This window comes from Callorhinus ursinus, unplaced genomic scaffold (genome assembly GCF_003265705.2).
Source record: "Callorhinus ursinus isolate GAN/ISIS: 27379988/994484 unplaced genomic scaffold, GSC_fseal_2.0 scaffold8, whole genome shotgun sequence".
Taxonomy (NCBI): Eukaryota; Metazoa; Chordata; class Mammalia; order Carnivora; family Otariidae; genus Callorhinus; species Callorhinus ursinus.
Window position 1 is genome coordinate 12,264,574 of NW_027397070.1, and position 24,710 is coordinate 12,289,283.

The 24,710-nt window shown below is 36.2% G+C and overlaps 1 protein-coding gene across 5 annotated transcripts in view; it reads left to right on the forward strand.

The window, feature by feature from the left end:
• LOC112822475 (signal recognition particle subunit SRP54) overlaps positions 1–24,710 on the forward strand; it is a 65,712-nt gene that overhangs the window by 23,529 nt on the left and 17,473 nt on the right. For 2 of the 5 annotated variants that reach the window (XM_025870169.2, XM_073895083.1), the window contains exons 8-16: positions 488–638; positions 1,991–2,139; positions 2,487–2,587; positions 3,110–3,196; positions 6,514–6,587; positions 6,803–6,911; positions 10,104–10,274; positions 13,641–13,736; positions 14,821–15,344. In XM_025870169.2, the coding sequence (XP_025725954.1) occupies positions 488–638; positions 1,991–2,139; positions 2,487–2,587; positions 3,110–3,196; positions 6,514–6,587; positions 6,803–6,911; positions 10,104–10,274; positions 13,641–13,736; positions 14,821–14,912 (1,030 nt within the window). In that variant the 3' untranslated portion in view covers positions 14,913–15,344. Of the gene's footprint in view, positions 1–487; positions 639–1,990; positions 2,140–2,486; positions 2,588–3,109; positions 3,197–6,513; positions 6,588–6,802; positions 6,912–10,103; positions 10,275–13,640; positions 13,737–14,820; positions 15,345–23,206; positions 23,366–23,462; positions 23,587–24,710 lie in introns of those variants that run through there. The other 3 variants (XM_073895085.1, XM_025870175.2, XM_025870177.2) reach the window with 3 other exon arrangements.

Below are 24,710 nucleotides of genomic sequence, written 5' to 3' on the forward strand. Positions count from 1 at the left end.
AGAAATACTTCAAATGACCAACAGTAGGGCATTTCTTTAATAAATGATAGTATAACCATATGATGGAATGTTATACAGCCTAAAAGTCATGTTTTGCAAGATAAATACTAAATGGTTTTATAAAATGCTTACAAAAGGGTGTTAAATGGGAAAGCATGTGTGAAACATTCATTTAGTAAAGAAAATATAAAAAGTATTTGAGGGAAATACAACTCATTCAAGATAAGACATGCAGCGGAATCACATAAAATTTTGTAATTGGAAAACTGGATATTGCTTTATGCTGCTCTGGAAGTGGTTTGCTATCTTTATTTTTAATTTTTATCATTTTGTTTGCTGTTTTTAATATTTATTAGATTTTTTCTTCTAAATTGAAATTGTGATCATTATGACTTTTTCTGAATAAAGGTACACTAACATTTGCAAATTAGTATTTGAAAGTTTTGTTCTGCAGTTGTTATTAAATCATTTGTTCCTTGTTAAATAGCTATACAGAAATGGATCCTGTTATCATTGCCTCTGAAGGAGTGGAGAAATTCAAAAATGAAAATTTTGAAATTATTATTGTTGATACAAGTGGCCGCCATAAACAGGAAGACTCTTTGTTTGAAGAAATGCTTCAAGTTGCTAATGCTATAGTAAGTAACTTTCAATTTAACAACATTGTAAGGATTTTGGTTAATTTAATTACAACCCCTGATTGAGTTTAAGATCCATATAAATCATTTTTTGTCTGTATGGTAGATTCCAAGTAATTTATTTCTATTTTCGGTATGTATATCTTGTATGGTAAGGACTTAATCTTCTCTACACTAGATATGAAATTTTCATGAGTAAGTATCAAAAAAATTTTCCTTTCTCAATCATCTTATTGTATATATAAGAAAAAACAAGAAATAAAAATTTAGAATTAACTTTTAATATCTATTGATTTCTTTAAAAAATGCTTTATTCAGCCTCTGTTACTAGGACGGTCTCTTTTTTTTTTTAAGATTTTTTTTTTTTAATTTATTTGAGAGAGAGAGGAAATGAGAGAGAGAGAGAGAGAAGGAGCAGGGGGAGGGGCAGAAGGAGAGGGAGAAGCAGACTCCCAGCTGAGCAAGGAGCCTGACTCGGGCCCAGTCCCAGGACCCTGGGAACACGACCTGAGCTGAAGGTAGACGCTTAACCGACTGAGCCACCCAGGTGCCCCTCTACTGAATTTTCTTTCTGTAAATTATTTACATTAAATTGGGACATTTAATTTAGACGAATTTTGAAGGATTTTCAAAATGAAGCATTTAAAAATATTAATGATCATTTAGTCTCTTTAAAATTGTGATGGAAATGATTTAGAGAAGAGAAGCAGTTTCTAGATAATCTGTAGAATGTATTTTGCCCATGAGCCCATGTTTTGCCATTGAGGAGTTGGCAGTAATTCTTTAGCTAATGGTTAATGCTAGTAAGTTTCTTTTTAGCCATGACATTATTTTGACCTAGTTGAGCAGAACTAAGGGAAAAACCTCAACTGTTTTACTCATTTTGGTTTTAGTGCACAATTTTCAACTTTTTTCCTCTGACTTACTTTTAGTATTCCCTTTGCCTGGAATGTGATTCCCCAGATCTTTGGATAACTTTTTTCCTCTTTATTCAGAACTCATCTCAAATGTTATCTCTGGAAAGACCTCATGTGGTCGCCCTACCTAAAGAAGTCTCCCACACCTCAAAACTGATATTCTCTATCCCATTTTAATTGTACATCTGAAATGTTTACTTGCCCATTTATTATCTGTCTCTTCTGACTAGAATATAAGTCTCACAAGGACAAGGATTTTCTTGTTTATCTCCTTGTCTCAGGACCTAAATGGTGCCTAATTCATAGTACTCCCTCAATAAATATTTATTGATTTTATGAATAATTACTTATAATAAATATTTTTCTATAGCTTCTAATGATGAAATTTGCTTAAGAGCAGTAAAAATATGTATCTTTCTTATTTAAATTTTCTAGCAACCCGATAACATTGTTTATGTGATGGATGCCTCCATTGGGCAGGCTTGTGAAGCCCAGGCAAAGGCTTTTAAGGATAAAGTAGATGTAGCCTCCGTCATAGTGACAAAACTTGATGGCCACGCAAAAGGAGGTGGTGCGCTCAGTGCGTAAGTGTCATTGATGCTATTGTCCTACGTCTTGGGCTTATATGATGTGTTTGTGTGTGTGTGTGTGTGTGTGTCTGTGTATTTATGGCTTTCTTATTGACCATTGAAAATATATTCCAATATATACTCCAATTTAAAAAGAAAAGATAAATTCCAGTATTGGACCTAATATGGTCTATAAAAGAAGTTTAAATAGAAACAGAATTTTGGAATCTTTCTGATAATAGTTCTGTTTTAACAAGTGAAAAGAAACTTGGAACTATGTACCTTTGTCTAATTACTTTGAAATCTGCTTTGAAATTTGTTTGCCTTTTTGAGATTATTTCATGTTATCTTTTTCTTTGCAGAGTTGCTGCCACAAAAAGTCCAATTATTTTCATTGGTACAGGGGAACACATAGATGACTTTGAACCTTTCAAAACACAGCCTTTCATCAGCAAGCTTCTTGGTATGTGCAGTGGTGGGGATATAGAAAAATCTCCAAGAAAACAGCAGGGATATTTAAAACAGATTAGGACTTTAATCTCGCCCTCTCATTGACTAGTTCAGGAAAATCATTACCTTTTATGATTTATCTTCCTCACCTGTAAAAAATAAGGATGATGGTTTTTCTGCTTCTTGTGGTTAGAGTGCTAGAATGAGCTATTAGATGGAAAGTTCTTTGGAAAAGTTTTAGAGCACAATACAAAAATATGTAGTTGTGGTAATAGCAGGGGGAATGGCAGTAAAACTTTTTGTACCAGGTAATAGAGTTAGAGAGCATGGAATTGGGAATAAAACCCTGGGCTGGAGTCCCTGCTTTGTCACTTAACATCTCGAGTTTCGGTTTTCTCACCTGAAAAGTATGGTAGGAATGGAATATCTTACCTGTGATCCCACAGGAGTATTATCTCTGTGCATGTATTTTGTATAATGTAAAGCAGCATATACTATTGTTAATTTTTCTTTTTTTTTTGGGGGGGTCTTGTAGGCATGGGCGACATTGAAGGACTGATAGATAAAGTCAATGAGTTGAAGTTGGATGACAATGAAGCACTTATAGAGAAGTTGAAACATGGTATATGAGAAGCAAAAGCATTTGCTTTCAGATGTCTTCCCATGGTTTCTTTTTGATAAAGTTACTGTTAATTTGTTTGAAATGATAAATCTGTCATTAAAGTTCAATTCGTCAAATGTTTATTTCCTACACGATTTATGCGCAAATCATTTTAAATCTCAGATATGTGAACAGTTGTAGAATTGAGTGTTTTTGTTTTCTTCCTTGTAATCAAATTGCCTTAAGGTTAAAATTGAGGTTTTCATTGGGTTTCTTGAAGTAGAACAGGTTAAATGTAAGTTGGAACACTGTAATCTGTTTACTTATAAATTATGTGTGTGTGTATATATTATATATATAATAAAATATAAAGAAATTTAGAAGAATGAGATTAAGCACACATTTTTTCATACCACATTAAAGATCACTCCTGTAGAGAATATAGATTGTGAGTAAGAGCTCAGGTTCTTAAATCTATCATATCTGAATTTATATCTGATCTGGTTTTAGCTGTGTAACTTTTTCAAATTAATTAACCTTAATTTCCTTATCTGTAAAAAATAGGTAATACTAAATCTCTTCTTTGTAGAGTTGTGCAGATTAAATCAGCTGATACGTGTATAAAATCAGAAGCTTTCAACGTATATTATTATTGACCATTTCCAGTTTTCTCCAAGTGATCTTACTGTCAGTTTCCATGGTCACGTACTATCCTGCCTCTTTGCTTTTTCTCACTTACCTTGTCAGTTACCAATGCCTTTATCCCTCTCTTAAATGTTGATGTTCTTCAGGGATCAATGCTAGGCCCCATTTTCTTTGGAGCTTCAGACCGATAGGCTTACTAGACCATTCTTGGATGGTCCATCAATACTTCAAATTCAGCATATTCGTATCTTCCCATCCTAATGTCTCACCCTATTGTTATCATCGATGAATGCTAATTAGTCTTATTGCCAGAGGCAGAAACTTGGGTGTTGTCATGGACTCTCTTATTTCTTCCTCGCTCTGCCCTTTCCTTTTCCCATCAGTCAGCTTGTCCTAGTAATTCTGCCTCCTAAATATCTTCATTCCATTCCCTTTTCTTCAGCTCCTGCAATTATGCAAGTTTATCTCTTGCCTAGATTGTTTATTCTAATTTTAACAATCTTCCTGTTTCTTGGACTCTTCCCCTTGGATCTATTTTTTATACTGTAGCCAAATGATCTTTGAAAAATGCAAGTCTGATCCAATTACTGCCTTTCTTAAAATCTTTCAGTGGCTTCCCGTTGCCCTTACAATGTTTTTAAAAGACTCTATCATTGGGGCACCTGGCTGGCTCAGTCGGAGGAGCATTCGACTCTTGATCTCAGAGTTGTGAGTTCAGGGCCCATGTTGGGTGTAGAGATTAAAGTCTTAAAAAAAAAAAAAATGACTACCATCTGGCCCATGTCTTCCATATCATTTTTGATGCTGTTCTTAACGTTCCATGTGCCAGTCATGCTGAATTTCACTCAGCTTCTCAAAGGTACATTGCTGTCTGTCACCAATGTGCCTTTGCCTGTTAGACAGGTGTCCTCTCTCCTTCCTACTTCCTCCCTCCTCTCCCAGGTGTCCTCTCTCCTTCCTACTTCCACCCTCCTCTCCCCAGCCATACTGGCTAACTCCTACTCATACTTCAGTCTCTCCTACTTCAGGGACATTTTACCTGATCCCTGGACTGAGTTAGAACTCTGTGCTTTATGTTTCCACTGCACCCTGTACTTTCTGTATTACTCATCACAGTTATTCGATATCTGTCTTCCCTGCTGAAGGTGTCGGTAAGTTTCATAGCTGTGTTCCTCACCTTTTACGTTTACAGTACCTAGCACAATTTGTGGCACTTAGTAGATCTTTAATAAATATTTGTTGAATGAATGATTCTGTCCCTCATTGCCGGGTTCTTTTCCCCACCTTCCTCTACACTGAACAGCCCTACCACTGCTTTCACCACCACACTAAACTGTATCCCTAGTAGGTCTACTTTTTGACTCTTCGGTCTCTCTTTATGTCTGAATTTTGCTTCTGCTCTTAGCATTCTACTCATTTCTGAGGTCACCAAGGGCAAAAGTGTAACCTTTCTTCTTTTCCTTGGTTCCTGGTATGTGTTACCTTTCTTTTGTTTTCAAACTCTTGACTTGGGTTCCATGACAGTGGATTTCTTATACTATCATGGCTTCAGTGGTCACTTCTGTATAATGGCCAAATATGTATTTCAGCCTTAACTTTTTCTACCACTGTTTAATTTTGCATTTCTAGCTACCTGCTCTAACATTTCCTTTAAAATATTGTACTGCCACTTAAGGGGCGCCTGGGTGGCTCAGTCGTTAAGCGTCTGCCTTCGACTCAGGTCATGAGCCCTGTGTCTGGCTCCCTGCTTGGCGGGAAGCCTGCTTCTCCCTCTCCCACTCCCCCTGCTCCCCCTCTCTTACTGTGTCTCTGTCAAATAAATAAATAAAATCTTAAAAAATAAATAAATAAAATATTGTACTCTGCCACTTAAATTCAGAATGACTAAACCCAAATACCTTTTCCAGTTATATATTTAGGACATAAATAGAAAATACTCTGGGTTATTGTTGTTGTTAATTGAAGTTAACTTACATATGAGGAGATGCTTGGTTCCTAAGGATATAATTCCATCAATTTTGACAAATGCACAATAACCCATATCCATCAGGAAACAACATTCCCATTAACTAGAAAGTTTGCTCATTCTCCTTACCAGTAAGTACATCATATTGTAGAAATCCTAGAGTTATGTCCTCCCCCCTACCTACTTTCTTTGATTCAGCATAAATTTTTGACATTCATCCATCTAGTTGCATGTACCTGTAGCTTGTTCTTTTATTGCTGAGTAGTATTTCATCCATAGTCTATTGTTTTCATGTCCATGGACAGCCAAGTTGTTTAGGAAACGCCAAATAACCTTCTAAAGTGTTTTTGCCATTTTTCATTCTCACCGGCAATATATGAGAGTTCTGCTTACTCCACATCTTTAACTCTCAGTGTTGTCAGGCTTTTTTAGTCATCCTAGTGGGTAGAGTTTGTCTGCCTTGTTTTCAAGTTTTTTGTCTATTTGTTTTTGTCCATCTTCTCTGAGAGAATGTAAGCTTCTCTAGGGTAGAATCTGTCTGTGTATCTCTATATTCTCCACCGCATTCATCCTATGATCTTGCCATAGTAACTACTTAGGAATGTTTATTGATTAGATGTTTTGTGAGTGTGCTTCAAGATGAACCCATGACTAAGGAAAAGATTAATTTTACTGAATGGAGATGTACGTTCTCTAATGTATCTGAACCATTTATATTGTATTTCAGGTCAGTTTACGTTGCGAGACATGTATGAACAATTTCAAAATATCATGAAAATGGGCCCCTTCAGTCAGATCTTGGTTAGTTATCCTGAAAAGTTTTTTTTCTATCTTCTTCTGTTTTTCATTAAAATTTTTAAGAATAGATGCATTTGCTTTCATTATTTTTGCTGTTTGGGCAAAAAAAAATTTTAAAACCTTTGTGTCAAAATTAAAGCCAGTAGTTAAATGTGAACATTCTGAACAATTTAATCTCAAGCTATTATTGATTTTATGTTTAAATATATTTGTTTTAGGGGATGATCCCTGGTTTTGGAACAGACTTTATGAGCAAAGGAAATGAACAGGAGTCAATGGCAAGGCTAAAGAAATTAATGACGATAATGGATAGTATGAATGACCAAGGTAAGATGGGAGATTACTTGATCTAGAGGACAATGTTCTGAATATTTGCAAGTGGATAGTTTCACTGTGTTCTTGTGGACAAGATGGGCAAAAAATTTAGAATGGAAGATTATTGTTAGGTAGATTTGTAGCTGTTTGAAAGCTCTTACTCAAAGGGTTATGACTACTGGATTGATTTCATCATAGAAATGTCTAGTACAGTGTTTCTCCAAACACTCTCCAGTGTTCTCCAAAGAATACTTGTTTTTCATGATGATGATAGAAATCACTTGAGAGTTCTGTAGTCAAATAAATTTGGGGGAATTCTGGGTTAAAAAAACTATTAAGTTTATTTATTGTAAGTTTCCTCAGAACTCTCATATGCTAACATGAATTGGAAATCTGTAAGAGAGATAGTTTTAAGCAATGTTTACAAACTGATTTTGCACTGAAACTCTCAAGGTTTCAGTCTTTTTTTGGTGGGGGGAGAGAGAGTGTGTGTGCACAAGTGGGGGAGGGGTAAGCAGAAGAAGAGGGAAAATATACCCTCAATAAAATACTTTCCTGTATCTCCAGTCTCTTCTTACCTACTGACTTTTTTTCCCCATCAGCATATAAACACTCTTAATTTCACATTTTCTGGGCTGTACTTCTCCCTCATGCTTTTTTACTCTCTTTTTCTCTTTTCAGTCAAACTTCTTGAAAGAACAGTTTGTATTTTTCTCAAACTACTGAAATCTGACTTCTGTCCCCACCACTACGTGGAAATAGATCATACAAAGATTTCCAGTAATGTACTGGGCTGTTCTAGTGGATTTTTTTTAGTCTTTTTCTTTACCTTTACAACATTGGCTGTTGTTAATCACCTTTTTTCTTGGCTTCTGTTATACCATCTCCCCAATTTTACCCTTGTCTTTCTTGTTAACTCAGTCACTTTTTCACCCTGCCCCTAAAGTGACTATATACTACAGGTTCTGTCCTCAGCCAATGTTTCCTCTCATTCTGCTCATTTTCTTTGAGTAATTCATCCACTTCTGTGCTTTCTCTACTGCTTGACCGATTATTTTTTGTAATCTCTACCTCTTTCCTGAGCTCTAGGCTTTCATAGTAACCCAAATAAGATTGTGTCTTTCTCATCTCTGTATCTTCAACACCACAAAAAGTTTTGTATGTGGAATTAATAATTGCAGCCATATCTAGCGTATTTACTCTGTCCTGAGTACTTTATATATATTAACCCATCTAATCATCATAGTAACTCTCAAGGGACAGTTCTGGGGTTAAAATCCATTATTATCTGGCTTTTGCAGATTAGGAAACCGAGATACAGGAAAGTTGAGTAATTTGCCCAAGGATGCTAGCTACAGAATGGAGAGACTGGGCGTCAAACTCAGGCTTTCTGGCTCAAGAGCTGGACCACCTCTTTTCTAGATGCTCACTAAATGGTGGGCAGACATCTCTATTTACAGGTTTGAAAGTTTTCTGAGTCACGGATCCAAAATGTAGTTTTCTCCCTTGATGAGTGACACTTCCATCTATCTGATAGATAATCTATCTACTCAGTCACCCAAGCTAGAAACTGGGGTCAACCTAGATTTATATCCTTGCTGATTTTCTGTCTAGTGGTTCTTTTGATTATGGAGATGAAGGTATTGAAAATGCCTAACTTTTCTCCTCTTAGTTCTGTAAGTTTTATGTCAGGTAAGCTCTTTTGTTGGGTACAGTACGCATTTAGGATTGTTAGGTCTTCTTGGTGAATTGACCTTTTTGTCATTATGTATGTAATGTCCTCCTTTGTCCCTGGTCTGTTTTGTCTAATATTAATGTAGCTTTCTTTTAATCCGTTGTTTGCCTTGTTTATCTTTTTCTATCTTTTTACTTTTAACCTGCCTATATCGTTATATTTAAAGTGAGTTTTATGTCAACAGCATGTAATTGGGTTATTTTTTTTTCTCTTAACACATTCTCATATACTCTCTTTTAGCGGATATATTATTGATATATTAGGATTTAGTTCTGCCATTTTATTTTTTGTTCTATTTGTTCCCTGCGATTTTTGTTCTGATTTTTCTTTTCAACTTTCCTGTGAGCTACTTGAATGTTATTTAGTATTCTATAATTATTATAGATTAATTATTATTTATAGGTTATTTAGTACCTATAATTTTTCTGAGTGTATTTTAAAAATAATTTTCTTAATGGTTGCTTTAGGTATTACAGTATGCATACATATTGAACTGTGTGGTATTACAATATGCATATACATTTAAACTATTTTAAGTGACTGACTTAAAGACAGGCTAGATGACCATTCATTGGGGGATGTTGTAGAGAGAATACAGTTGTAATAGAAATTAAAAAAAATTTTTTTTAATTTTTATGTTAATCACCATACATTACATCATTAGTTTTTGATGTAGTGTTCCATGATTCATTGTTTGTGCATAACACCCAGTGTTCCATGCAGAACGTGCCCTCTTTAATACCCATCACCAGGCTAACCCATCCCCCCACCCTCCTCCCCTCTAGCACCCTCAGTTTGTTTTTCAGAGTCCATCATCTCTCATGGTTCGTCGTAATAGAAATTTTGACTAAAGTCCATTGCATTCCTGAGATTGTATGCAGCGAAAGCCAGAAGAAATGCACCTCATATTCTAAGAGTTATAAAGACACTGGAGGAAATTAACTCACTCTTTTTGTCACAGAAAGGATTAAAATACTAGTAGTAATTATATGGAAAATATTACCATTATTCCGTTGATGATAGATAGAACCTACCTACTTCTGTTGCTTAGATGCCTAAATTTATGATTTAAATGTTAATAGTTATTTAGAGCTAAAGTGAGCACTTTTCTTTTTTGAAATATACCTTATACTTTTAGTACATGCTCTGAGGAGCAGTTGGATATGAGATATGGAAAAGGTGGACATGGGTTTTAAAGGTTTTCAGAATGTTCTATTTTACTTAAACTGTGGGGTGAGTACATGTGTATTTTTTTATTGTTTTTATAGCTTACAAATATTATAGATGTTCTTTTGAATATATTTCATGTTTAATGTTTAAAAATCAGATGCAAACATGGAAGGTGATAACATTTGATAAATCAGGTGGTGGTTTCACCATTTTATTTGTGTGTGTGTATGGTATTTGTATATAACTGTTTTGATAATGTTAGTTGTATGTAAATGAAAGTAATTAATCCTTGTCTACAGAACTTGACAGTACTGATGGTGCCAAGGTTTTTAGTAAGCAACCTGGACGAATCCAAAGAGTAGCAAGAGGATCAGGTGTGTCAACAAGAGATGTTCAAGAACTTTTGACACAATATACCAAATTTGCACAGATGGTAAAAAAGATGGGAGGTATCAAAGGACTTTTCAAAGGTAAGAAAAGCAACAGACTCCTCATTAGTTAACATAGTGAAAGTAAAGAAAGAAGTTGAAAAACTGAAATTAAAGCCAGGGAGTACTGCCAGTATTGGGAAACTTATTGCTGAATTTCATGTTCTGTTGTAAGTACTTCTTGAATGTGATCTGTGATTTCTCTGTTTTCAGATTCAGGGTAATGAACACTAATTAAAAACAAACATAATGACTTTATTTTTATGAAGATGTAATGCATATTAAAGAAAATTTGGAATAAGAAAGTATATGGAAAAAACTTAAAACACCCATTACCATTTCTCCCCAGAGAATCCTATGGGTCCTACTGCAAATAGGACTATAACTAGTGCTTTCTTCTGAAACATCATGACTATTTTTCTATGTTGCCAAATATTCTTCAAAATACAGCTTTTAAGCACTGAATACTCTTCCAGTTATGCTTGCATCTTTGTTTTGTGCAATGGATATTTAGGCTGATTCATCTGCTTCTGTATCAGTATCAGTTCTTACATCAGTTCCTGTGCAGTCTTCTGGGAAGCCAGGGATTTTGTCTGCTTTGATCAGATACATAGTACTCGCTGAATAAATTTTGTAATAATTTAAGATTTCTGGGGCGCCTGGGTGGCTCAGTCGTTAAGCATCTGCCTTTGGCTCAGGTCATGATCCCAGGGTCCTGGGATTGAGCCCCACTCATTGGGCTCTCTGCTTGGCAGGAAGCCTGCTTCTCCCTCTCCCACTCACCCTGCTTGTGTTCCTGCTCTCGCTCCATCTCTCTCTCTCTGTCAAATAAATAAATAAAATCTAAAAATAAATAAATAAATAAAAAATAAAAGATTTCCAATTTAATTATCAAATGTTTCTTTCAGTAGCTGTTTTTTAGATTACTACTCAAGTTTAACATCTCTTCATACATTTTTAGTTTGGATTTCCTTTGTGAGTCACCCCTTAGGTTCCTTGTTTATTTGTCTCATTTTCTACCCCTGTTGCTTTGTAGTAACACTTTAAAATCCTTGGTTTATGTGTGCAAATATTTTACCCAGTTTTCATTTACCTTTTATTTTTAGTTGTATTTTTTAGTGAATGGAAGCTTTCATTTTTAATGTAGCCACGCCTAATTATCATTTTCTTGATTTCTATTATGCTCAGAAAAGCCTTCCCCATGCTGATTCCACAGTACCCACCTACATTTTCTACTTGTTTTGGTTTTATTTTTTAGGTTTTTAACTTTTTATCCCATCCGAAACTTATTTTGCTGTGTATTGTGTAAGGTAAAAAGATAAGTTTACTTTTCACAGTTGTCTTAACCCTCTCTTAAATTTTTTTCTGTATTATACACACTGTTAAAGTGAATTTATTATTTCAAAATACACTGATTAGATAATCTCCAAAGATGAAGCAATACTACTGAATAGCTTTCTAAAAAGGATAAGTATTGATATAATTTTTATCCCTTTTGTCTTTGACATTTTTCGTATTTTCTTTGCTTGTTATATGCTATTTTCTTTTTCTTAAGATTTTATTATTTATTTATTTCTTTATTTGCGAGAACGCGGGAGCATGCGAGCATGTGAGTGGGGGGAGGAGCAGAGGGAAAGAGACAATCTCAAGTGACTGCCTGATGTGGGGCTCAATCTCATGACCCTGAAATCGACCTGAGCTGAAATCAAGAGTCTGTGGCTTAACCAGTTGAGCCACCCAGGCGACCCTATGCTATTTTCTTTTTTGTGACAGGGAGAAAAGTTAGACAAACATGTTTAAGATTGGTTATAATTCTTCACATCACATGCTATTTCAGATAGTGATTATTAAACACATGTCAGTTTAACATCTTTCCCGAATAACCCTATTTTTTTTTTGTAATTTATTTATTTATTTTAGAGAGAGAAAGAGAGGGGCACCTGGGTGGCTCATTTGGTTAAGTGTCTGCCTTTGGCTCAGGTCATGGTCCCAGGACCCTGGGATCAAGCCCCACATCCGCTCCCTGCTCAGCAGGGAGTCTGCTTCTCCCTCTCCATCCACCTCTCCCCCTGCTCATGCTTTCTCTCTCTCTCCCTCTCTCTTGCTCTCTCTCAAATAAATAAAATATTTAAAAAAGAGAGAGAGGAAGAGAGCACAAGTGGGAGGGGCAGAGGGAAAGGAAGAGAGAATCTCAAGCCGACTCGACGCTGAGCTGAGCGGGGGCGGGGCGGGGGGAACCCAAATGGGGCTCAGTCTCATGGCCTTGAGATCATGACCTGAGCTGAAACCAAGTTGGATGCATAACCAGTTGTGCCACCCTGGTGCCACTTTTTTAAGGCCTTTTTTTTTTTTTTTTTTAAGATTTATTTATTTATTTTAGAGAGAGCTGACTATTCTTGATAGAACTACTGTAGATCCATTTATCTAAGCATTGATTGATTGCTCAGTAAAGGTACAATCAAGATGAAATGGGCAGTGGATGTGGCACACATTCTTGTCACACCAAACTCAATATTTTTTAGGAGTTTTAAGTCCTCAGAAACAATACTTGTGACACTTTACCAACAGACAGAATTCACATCTTACACAGATGTATTTATCATGAAAAATTTTTCACAGATTTTATCCTGTTTCTAAAAACATATCTTTTATTCATATTTCTTAATGCATATTTTTTATTCAGATTAGCCAGCATTTTCATAATGCTTTTGAGAAGTACCAGAATTAATGTTCCTTTGAAATAATTTTGTCTGAAGCAACTCTACTTACTTATTGTTGTTGCATTGATGATCTGTTCTGCTTCCACAGCAGCTTTTCTCTAAAGGGTGCTCTTATCTGGTCTGCCTCAGAATGCATCACTTTTATTGGCTTCCTTTTTTACCTTGGAGTTTCAGTTAAGTGTGTGGAAATTCATTGGTAAATGGAATTGCATTATTTGTCTTTCCATTCTCTGAAGCTTTTTATTATTTTTAACAGCTTCTTAGATATATGCAAATCTTCATGTTCTCTCAGTCTTATTCTTTCATATTAATTTACCAGCAGCCCAGGCTCTTTCCCTATGAATCCTTATCTATAAAGTCAGGTTTTTGTTCAGCATTTTCCTGTATGACTTTTAAAACAATTGTTGTTACAGCTTACTATTAATAATCACTGGTTACAGTTTTGTATTAACAAAAATCATAGCCCTTAAAAAATCCCTTAAATGCCCCTTAATATAGAATTTCACTTTCTCAAAAATATGTATGTAATTGAGATAAAGATTAGAAGGGAATATGTACAAATAGGAATAATGTGTTAGGGTGGTAAGGTTATGGGTGATTTTTAAAAATTTTACTCAATTCATTAAACTTTCTATGATACCCTGATTATATTGCATTCTACATTGACTCAAAACCTTTTTTTTTTCAGGTGGTGACATGTCTAAGAATGTGAGTCAGTCGCAGATGGCAAAACTGAATCAACAAATGGCCAAAATGATGGATCCAAGAGTTCTTCATCACATGGGTAAATACAAAGTTGTTGCCAGTTTATAATACACAGTTTAATTTATAAAGGTTGAGTTTTAATAAGCCTTCTGTTGTGGGGCGCCTGGGTGGCTCAGTCATTGGGCGTCTGCCTTCGGCTCGGGTTATGGTCCCAGGGTCCTGGGATCGAGCCCCACATCGGGCTCCCTGCTCAGTGGGAGGCCTGCTTCTCCCTCTCCCACTCCCCCTGCTTGTGTTCCCTCTCTTACTGTGTCTCTCTCTGTCAAGTGACTGGATAAAATCTTAAAAAAAAAAAAAGTAAGCCTTCTGTTGTAATATTATGAACATCTGTTCAAAAGATGTATGATTTGAGGGAAATGGCCATCTGAATTCTGTTGAATGGTTGTAATAGTGCTATATAATTGAGATTTTATTCCCTTTTCTGCTGCCATCTGTGTAATTTTTGAACAAGATACTTCATCTTCTGTTAATGTTTGTTCCAGTGATCTTTTGCCCTAGTTTGGAATCTGCGTATTTTCAATGATGAGACTTGAAATTATATAAGGATTTTGAAACCCAGTTATACTTTTGCTATGTGACCTATGAAGAGTTCCTTAAATTAGCTGAAAATCACAGATAATATCTCATCAGGATATTGTGACAATTAAGTGAGCTAATATATATGAAAGCATTTATCAGCTCTGGGCATATAGATGTTTAATAAATGGTGAATTCTTTTCTTCCCGTAAGTCCTATGAAACAACTCCTCCACTCCCCAGAATTGGTTACTATTTACAACAAGACTCTCTTGGACTTACCAGAAAAAATTCTTTTGTTTAGATTTATTGACTCCCTGCTGTGTGACAGGTACTGTTCTAAGATCTTTTCATATATTACCTTATTTATTCCTTCTAACTTGATGAGGTAGGTTATTTTTTTTCTGTTTTATACAGGATACTGGTGATAATACAGAGTTTTAATTGGTATGTTCTTTAAGGCTGATGACCAAATTGTAGTCAGATCCCAGTAAATTTTTTAGAAGTTAAAGTATTTATTTGGCAAGAGTAATATATGTTTCAAGTTCCACTTAATAATGATCTGATTTTACTTTATTTTTACTCTAGGTGGAATGGCAGGACTTCAGTCAATGATGAGGCAGTTTCAACAGGGTGCTGCTGGCAATATGAAAGGCATGATGGGATTCAATAATATGTAAAGAAGATGCCTTAATATAAACTGACTCTGTTGATTACATTATTTGCTGAGACCTCAGAGTTTCCCTCCTTTTTGCAAACAGGAAAAAAAAAAGAAGTATTTTTCTTGCCTGTCTTGCCATTTTTCTTCCTCTTCTCTTTTCCCCCCTTCTCCTTTTCTTCTTTTTTCCTTTCTACTTCCCTCCCTCCCTTTGATACAAGGGAGGAATATATAGTTTTTGTGGAAATCATTTTATTTTTGCTTCAGATTTTCTTCTGTTAGTTTTCACCATCATAATACTTCTTAAGTTAAACAAATCATGATGTAAAATTTAGTACTTAAAAGTTTTTAATTGTCTCAAAGGCCAAGCATTACATTTGTAAACAGTCCTGGTCAGTAGTTACATGATGTCTCAATAAAAGTGCTGTAAAATAAACTTGAAACTCATTATAAATTAAGGGGTTGTTAACTTCCTTTATGATTTAAATCTATCAGTGGATCACATTAAAAGGCAGACAGAAAAACCAATGGCTCTGTGTCACTTAAAACTAGTCCTATAGGGCGCCTGGATGGCTCAGTTGGTTAAGCATCTGACTGTTGATCTCAGGTCTTGATCCTCAGGATCATGAGTTCAAGCCCCATGTTGGGCTCCATGCTGGGCGTGGAGCCTACTTGAAAACAGAACAAAACTAGCCCTACAAGTATACCTTTAAGCAGAAATGTGGTAGAATAACTTAACCATTAGTATTAGGAATTTTTGTTTAACTTAGAATAATTACGGTAATTTTGCCATAGAAAATCTCTTGCCTACCATTTAAATGGAAATTGCGAATTTAGTTAGTTTATAATATGATGTTTTGTATATAGCTTCCATTTTTTTTTTACCTCATATATTTGAAGCCTTAATGGCAATATTTGGGTTTTTTTGAAAAGCCAATTTTGTTGTTTCTCACACACCAAAAAAACCTGCTTGACGGAACTGATGTACTTTGGTGATAGTTAACATATAGACCTTCCTAATGAGAAAATAATTGCGTATATTAGGCTGTCATGATTACATGTTAAAAATAATGAGACAATGACGAGGTTGATTTGGTTGTTGGTTACTTTGGATTGCTACACATTCCATTTAGAATGTAGCAAAATGAACACAGTTCATTTAGAAAAGTGGCTTTTAAATAAATTATGGAATTAATTTAAAAATACTAGAATAATTATTATACTTATTGATTAATGACATCATGAAGACTATACATATGGTGTAGTAGTGTATTTTGAGCTGTAATGGATTAATCTTTAGCAAAGGATTGATTTGTAATAGTAGAAGAGTGAAATAAATAGCTAGTTTTTATAGTATTAATTTTTATAACTTAGGTGTTTTAAAAAGGTCTTATAGGCTGAAGTATCTTTAAAAAGTAATGACATAAGGAATGCCACAGATTTTCTTGTTTACTTGGGCAAAGATTTTATATCCCTCTAAATTATTTTTACCAGCTAAAAATTAGCATATCCCTATAGAACATATACCCTATATAAATGATGTATCTTGTGTTCTGCAGAAATGTCATCATAAGGTCCACCTATAGAAATTTGCTAATGAGAAAATATTGTTTTCCAAATTAGTTTCTAATTAAATTGATGCATACCACCTTTACTGGGCAAACATTTTTGTGATTTCTATCCTTGGAGTACCACTTTTCACTTTGACCAAAGAAGAAAATGAGACACTTAGCCAAACTTGATGCTCATTGTTTTATAAGTATTTTTGTGTCTGGTGCAAATTGTGTTTTTCAGAACCAAAAATTACAGTGGCAAAGGACACCAGAACTCCTAGTTCAGCTTCCATATCTTTTTTTTCTCTTCTGTAAGATGAGGGAATCGGAGATGCTGTCTAAAATTCTGACCACATTAATTCCTCAATCTGACATCTTTAGTTACAAAAGCTATCCTTCCATCCTCACAGTTTTTGTCAAAGTACTGATGTTTTTTATTTTTTTAAGATTTTATTTATTTATTTGACAGAAAGAGACACAGTGAGAGAGGGAACACAAGCAGGGGGAGTGGGAGAGGGAGAAGCAGGCTTCTTGCGGAGCGGGGAGCCCCCATGCGGGGCTCGATCCCAGGACCCTGGGATCATGACCTGTGCCAAAGGCAGACGCTTAATGACTGAGCCACCCAGGTGCCCCCAAAGTACTGATGTTTTAACAGCAAAAGTACCATACACCAAAATCAAATAATTTGACCAAATTTCCTTTTATTTTTCACTATTGTTAAAATTGGTTGCTAAGTTTTTTGATACCTGTTATAGTCCCAGCTTAGACCACTAGCTAGATCTAGTATTGTGTAACATTGGATTCTTCCTGAATTTTATTATAATGTTAATTAAATATGTATCAACATAAAATTAGGTATAATTCCTAAGCTTTCAATGCTTATATAATTATACAACAAAACCTCAGAAATTAATTTCAACAAACATAGTACCAACAAAGGGCAAATTAATGGGCAATTTAATGTGATGGATATCGATATTCTTCTGGAAGTATATTTGCTGGCATATAAGATAAGGTAAGTATACACAATGCATTGCAATTTTATGGAGTAATTTTTTGGAAAAAATTAAATACTTTTTATATGTAGTAAAAGTATTTTAAAGTGTGTTGCATAATCATTATTTTGTTCAAATAAATACAGTATATTTTAATGAGAAGAGTTCCTAGGTCTGATATGCAGTAATGTACTAATCTTGAGAAGTATAGTGCCCCATAGCTAAAAAGAAATGTGATATTGTCAATACTTATATACAGAAGGCAACAAAAGCAGGAAATTTACTAGAACTAAAGTGATCATGCATATTTGGTAAAATTAATATAATATCAATACCTTATTTCAGTGAATGTAGAGGATTTAAAAAGTAAGCCATAGGGAGCTTGGGTGGCTCAGTTGGTTAAGCAACTGCCTTCGGCTCAGGTCATGATCCTGGAGTCCCGGGATCGAGTCCCGCATCGGGCTCCCTGCTCAGCAGGGAGTCTGCTTCTCCCTCTGACTCCCCCTTCTCATGCTTTCTCTCTATCTCATTCTCTCTCTCAAATAAAGAAATAAAATCTTTAAAAAAAGAAGTAAGCCATAATATAAAAATAACATTGAATTTCTTTTACATATAGCTTTAATACATACAAATATTTGAGTAAAAAATGGAACAAAACATTTAAAATAAATGCAAAGGAATTTTAACTTGATGCTTATATATGTGAATAAATCAAATATTTTACAGTTTGTATGAGACAAGTAACCAAGGAATTTGGATAAGCTCTAATAAAAACTGTCAGTGAGAATTATGGCTAAATAACAAAAAAATGTATATAAGTTTTGATCTTCTTTAAAATCTAGAAATAATTATTAATAAAACCAAATAAGTTATATCCAAAACTAGAAATCCATCATCACAGCTCAAATCTAGATGATGTTCATTGCTTGCATTCACTGGATTTGAAATGTAGTTGTCATCTTCAAAATTTTGTTCTAAAGTCCAATTACCATATTCTCAACATTAAGCTATTGCATTAAAGTCAAACCTAATATCTTCTTTGCTTTTGAGTCACAAATTACAGGAATGATAAATTTATATCTTGTTATGTGGGGGGTTTAATTTTAAATTTAGTTTCTAGATGTATAGTCTGTGGGTTGTTGTTAAGTAGTTATTGATGTGATGTGAAATTTTCTATGATAGTTATTTTCCCACACTTTGCATTTAGGGGTAGGTAAGTATTTGTACTCAGTGTTGAGTAGTTGCTAACCCAAGAATCTAGGCCCTGTCTTTACTGACCTCTTACTGCGATATGGGTATATTGAGTATGAGGTAATTTTCAGATACTTTAAAAGTGAAAATACACTTTGTAAGCTGGTAATTATGGCACATTTCCTTTGATCATATTAATTTGGTGCCATACTTTTTTTTTTTTAAGATTTTATTTATTTATTTGACAGAGAGAGACACAATGAGAGAGGGAACACAAGCAGGGGGAGTGGGAGAGGGAGAAGCAGGCTTCCCGCTGAGCAGGGAGCCCGACGCGGGGCTCGATCCCAGGACCCTGGGATCATGACCTGAGCCGAAGGCAGACGCTTAATGACTGAGCCACCCAGGCGCCCCTGGTGCTGTGCTTCTTTTGAGTTTGGAATGTCTATGCTACTGTTCACAGTTTTCTCATTACTCTTCTCTCTCCATTTGAAATTACCATTTTGAAAGCATTTATTTTTTAGCTTCACTTGGCTTGCAGGGTTCTCTCAGCCTAAAACAATGCTTTTTTTTTTTAAGATTTTTTTTATTTGTCATGTCAGAGAGAGAGAGACCACAAGCAGGGGGAGCGACAGGCAGAGCAGACAGAGGGAGAAGCAGGCTCCCCGCTGAGCAAGGAGCCCGATGTAGGACTTGATTCCAGGACCCTGAGATCATGACCTGAGCCAAAGGCAGACACTTAACCAGCTGAGCCACCCAGGCATCCTCAAAACAATGCATTTCTTGGTAGTGGTAGGATCTAAATGGCAAAATACCCAATTTACCCTGATTATAATACCCAAATACCCAATACCCCTGATTACACAGCAGTACCTGCCTGTAACGGGGATAATTCCGATGAGCCTGATGCTAAGAAAATCTCCTACCTGAGACCTGAGACTCCCCTGACGCTGGGGCACAAAGGCTTTACCTTTTTATGGAAAGCAGTAGGGAGTAATATCCCGTGACTGTGGTATAGTTTTTAGCAACACATGGTCAAGTTTTGTGAGCCTCTTTCCAGAGAACGGTTGCCTGTCTGCATCAAGTAGGGAGAACATTTAATGTCTGCCTATCTGCACAGGTTAGGAACCATGCTTGCTTGCTTTTTATGATTTTAATTATTGAATAAGAGAAATTTCTTCTTCAGTGACCCAAAAGAAGTAAGAGTTGTTACTGGATATATTCATGGGCCCATAATTTTTGTCTTTGGGAAATCAATTAAGGGGGTCAGAATTTCATTTCTGGCAGAAGTGGTTCAAGAAATATCTGTCAAGCTTCTTGACACTCCATTTCATAGGAAATACAGGAAGTGCGAAATCCTTCCGTTGATGTGTGTCTCTTGATTTTCTGCAGTTTCCTTCTTACTGTGTTAAATAATGGATGATCTTGCCCTGACATAAATGACATCTTTTTTTTCCAGTTTTCTTGAAAATAATTGACATACATCACTGCATAAGTTTAAGATTACAGCATGATGGCTTGATTTACATATATTGTGAAATGATTACCATAATAGGTTCAGCTAACACCCATCTTCTCATGTAGAAACAATATAAAGAAGAAAAGGAAAAAGGAAAAAAAATTTCTCTTTGTGATGAGAACTTAGGATTTACTCCCTTAAGTTTTCTATATATCGTATATCAGTGTTAGTCATTGTGTACATTACATGGAAAGGCATCCTTAATTGTGGCAATCCTTATTATAGCTTTGTATTTTATTTTTATAAAATAAGAATTTTATTTTTATAAAAATAAAATAGGCATTTATTTTAAATAATACATTATATATTATAAATTTATAAAAATAAATATAAAAATATAAATTATATATTATAAATTATACAATTATAAATATTTATATACTTATTTTATTATAGTTTTTAAAATTATTGTCAGAAGACTCCTACGGTTCTACAGACTTCAGATTAGTATGTTTAGCTTTCAACATTGAGATTGCTGTGTTTAGGCATAGTGTACAAAGAAAGTAATATTTTATGACTAATGCCATATAAAAAATTCTGCTAGTTGAATATCAATAGTCCATTCCCATGACAAGAAAATCTGACCAAATTCCAATTAAAAGAAATGTACTTACATGGCATCAAATGAAACATGTTCATTTGGTATTTTCATTTGTTTCTTAAATATAGGGCTTTAAAGCTTACAAATGGCCATCTCATAATAGACTTCCAAAAATATACACACTTTGATAATTTGTATCCAAATCTTTTCAAATATCACATTCACCTTTGGTGTAGGAATTTTCTGCCCCTAATAGCCCATTGTCTGACATTTTCATTCCCAGAGGAGCAGAGTGTCTAAGAGTATAGGCTCTGGAATCAGACTGCCTGGGTTTGAATCCTTGCTCTGCTGCTTACCAGCTGTGTCCATGAGCAAATTTCTTAATCTCTCTGAGCCTTTGTCCCCTCATCTGTAGAATGTTGGTAACTATAAAAGCACCTCTATTATAGAGCTGTTGTGAGGCAGAGTTAATACAAGGAAAGTCCTTAGCACAGTACCTGTCATATTGGGCTCCAAAAGTGGAGCCATTGTTATTTAACAATTTATGCTTAAAATCAACCTAAAGTGCATTTTTAGTTTTACCATCTTATTTTTTTCTTATGTATCATTGACAGTGATCCCTTATTTGAGGGATGGGTAACCTTAAAAACATTTTTTATTAAAATATGTTGCTTAAGAAAAAAAAAGATAAAATAGATATGTAGCTTTGTGAAAACCGTAAGAAAATCTTGTTTTTTTATTTGATGGACGTTCCTGGTTATCGAATTTTAGTCACCTTTGTTTTCCCAGCCTTTCAGAGAAATAGGTAGATATATGTACCATTAAGTGATAAATTTAGACAACAATTATGTTTTCAAGTGGATAAATTATATTAATACCTGGATGTATTTTTGTCATGGTGATATAATACAACTTATACTACAAGGTGAATGAAGGACAGATTTGACATATTGCTTTGCCCACTTTTAGTTGAGGCATGACAGTCTGGAGATAATGACAAAAATATAAATGCTCAAAATAAAACCATTAGAATTTCTATGCTTTTCTGTCACTACCAGTCCTTCATTTGTAATAGATTGCTCTTCAACTATTTGTGTTAAAAGTAACTCTTCTTGGGAAATACTTACAGTTCATGTTGGGATATGACTTGCATTTTGAATTTTCAGTTAACTAACAAATATACTTGTAAACTTTGAAAACAAGTTCTGCTTCAGCAGTGAAAATTGTAATTTGATGTTTGTCAATTTGCAAAATAAAATCATGCATTTATAAACACTCCACAAATTTTTAATAATATTGTTAATGTCAATAAAGAGGAAAGGGATTTTGAATACAAGTAATGTAGAACTGTTCTTGTTTATGAAAGCCAAATCATAAGGTCTTTAACAATTGGCTCTTTATTTTCCTTTTCAATTTATTGCAGTTTGTTTTTACTGTTTTGGACCACCAGGCAGCATCAGATCATATTACTAAAACTTGTTTACATTAGCAACAAGTTAACTTGATTTTATTACCAGAATATGGATTATGATTTCCAACCAATTATTAAAATGTCGATGGTTTTCAAATAATCAACTTTGTCTTTAAGGTTTTTGGTTTGTTTTTTAGGTTATAGTTATATGCAGGATAGAAAGTGTACAAAAATATTAAGCAGAGAATAAAAATAATTTCTGTACAAGAGAGAAAGGAATACTTAAGGTTGCAGGAATGTTGGACCTGTTGGTGCCATGTAGAATAACATGTACCAGGCCATAACTTTCGGGAGTATTTCTGAATTTTGACTGGCATACAAATGGAATTTAAAGTTTCATAAAAAGCTCCCTGTGGCCAAAATAGTGTATTTTTCACCTCTACAATTCACAATAACTTGTGTGAAAACTTTCATACTAAAACTACAATAAAAGAACATGTACCTGGAAATGTCCAATGAGTGTGAGTAATGCTGTAATCCCTGCAATCATGACTTTAATTTGGGTGAACACTGGGAAAAGTCTGGCATGACCCCTGACACACACACACACACACACACACACACACACACACGCCCCGAAAACATAGATAAAATATTCCTCATATTGGTCAAAATGGATTATTGCTGCTGCTACCCTTTACTCTCCTTCAGATGTCATTTAACTTTTTTCTACAGTTATACTTAAGCATTTCAGAAGTGTAAACAAAATTTACTTTTGAGGCTATTTCAAGGGTATTTTTGGCTAGACTGTCATCCATGTTAGTAATGGAATATGGAGCAGAGCCTTACATCTTTTAAAATATATTTTCACAAGACTTTGAAGCACACTACGAGGCTGTTTCATTTTGTAAGTGCAGAAACCAAGGTCTGGGAGAGTGACTGCCCAAAACGCAGCTGGTAGCTGGCTGCGCCCAAAACCCGAAGCCAACCGCCAGGTGCAGGTACGAGGCATGACGTCACCGGCGGTGCCAGGCGGCGGCTCCGAGAGCTGCGGACGTGGGCTGGGCCGGAAGCGGTGCCGCAGGAGGCTCGCCTCGCTCCGCCCCACGCGAGCCAGTCTTTGCGCCTCCCAGGCAGCGGTCAGAGGAGCCGGAGTTGGGGGGCGAGGCGCCAGCGGGCCCCGCCCCTCAGGCCGGTCCCACCCATCAGGGCAGCCCCGCTCCTCCTGCCGTGGCGTGGCCGGGCGCGGCGCAAGGTGGGCGCTGCCGGTGAGTCCCGCTTGGTGACGCCCGGCTCGGTCGGCGCCTGGGTGGGGAGGCGGAGGAGGGAAATGGGCTGATCGGCCATTACGTTCTATCTTGCTAGCGCCAGCAGCCCTGTGGCGGCGACGACGATGGACCCAGAGCCTGCGAGCCGTGCGGAAGGAGGAGAAGCAGTTGCAGCCTCGGGAGCTGCGGCCGCCGCGACGTTCAGGGAATCGGCTCGACAGGTAAGTGCGGCCGCCGAGGGAGGCGGCGGCGCGGAGGCGGGGGCCAGGAGAGCCCCGTCTCGTGTCTGTCTCGTCCGCCGGCTGCCCTTTCGGCCTGCCCGGCCTTCCCCCGAGCAGGCCGCCAGCTGGAGATGAGTTTCGGGGCTCTTTCTCACGGTAGCCCCACCTCTGCCCAAAGACACCGGCTTGGGGGAAGGGGCGGACGCCTCCCCACAGCCGGGCGGCCCTCAGCAGCCCCTCCGCTGGCCGCGCCGCAGACCGTGGGGCTTGCGGGGGTGCTGCTCCAGCTTCGGGTCTGCGAGCGAGAGAAGGAAGGCGTGTCCCCGCAAGGCTGTCCTTAGAGTAATTGGAAGCCAGGTGACGGCGGCTTCAGACACTTTTCAGCCTCTCGGTATGTGAGCGCCTGACTTGGCTTGTGCCCTTTGGTAGGCTAATAGCAACTATGTGCTGAGCGTTTACAGGCTTTATTTCACTTAATCCTAATAACTTCTGCATGATGTGGGCGTTATCCCCATTTCACCCGCGTGGTAACCAAGGCTCGGAGCTGCCCAACAGAAACCTAATGGGAGCCACATTGTAAATTGTACGTTTTCTAGTAGCCATATTAAAAAAAATAAAAATAAATTTTCATGTTTTATTGTATGTTATTAATATCTTATTGAATCTAATTTAACAAAAAACTTCAGAACTTAATGTGAAAGTTAATCATGTATTTTAGTTAATCAGTGTATTTTACATTTCTCTTTTTGGTACGAGTCTTAGAAATCCTGTGTGTGTGTTACACCTACTGCACATCTCGGTTTGAACTATTCTCATTTTATGGGAGCAATTAGCCACATGTGGCTAGTGGTTGCTGTGTTGGATAGGGTAAGTTTAGAGAGTTAGGTAAGGTTTGGAGGCTTGTTTTGTTTTGGATTTGGTAGTCTAAAGTAATAGTTTAGAATCTTTGGCCAAGTAAAACTAATGAAGAAATTGCTTTAACTGAAACTAGCTCAGGAGTATACAGTTTGGGCCATAAAAAACCTGAGTTGCTCCTCTGTAGAAATCTTCCCACCTTGAGTGAAAATGAAGCCTTTTTAGTAGCTTCATTTTTGAGACTAACTACTAAAATGTTAGTAAGACAT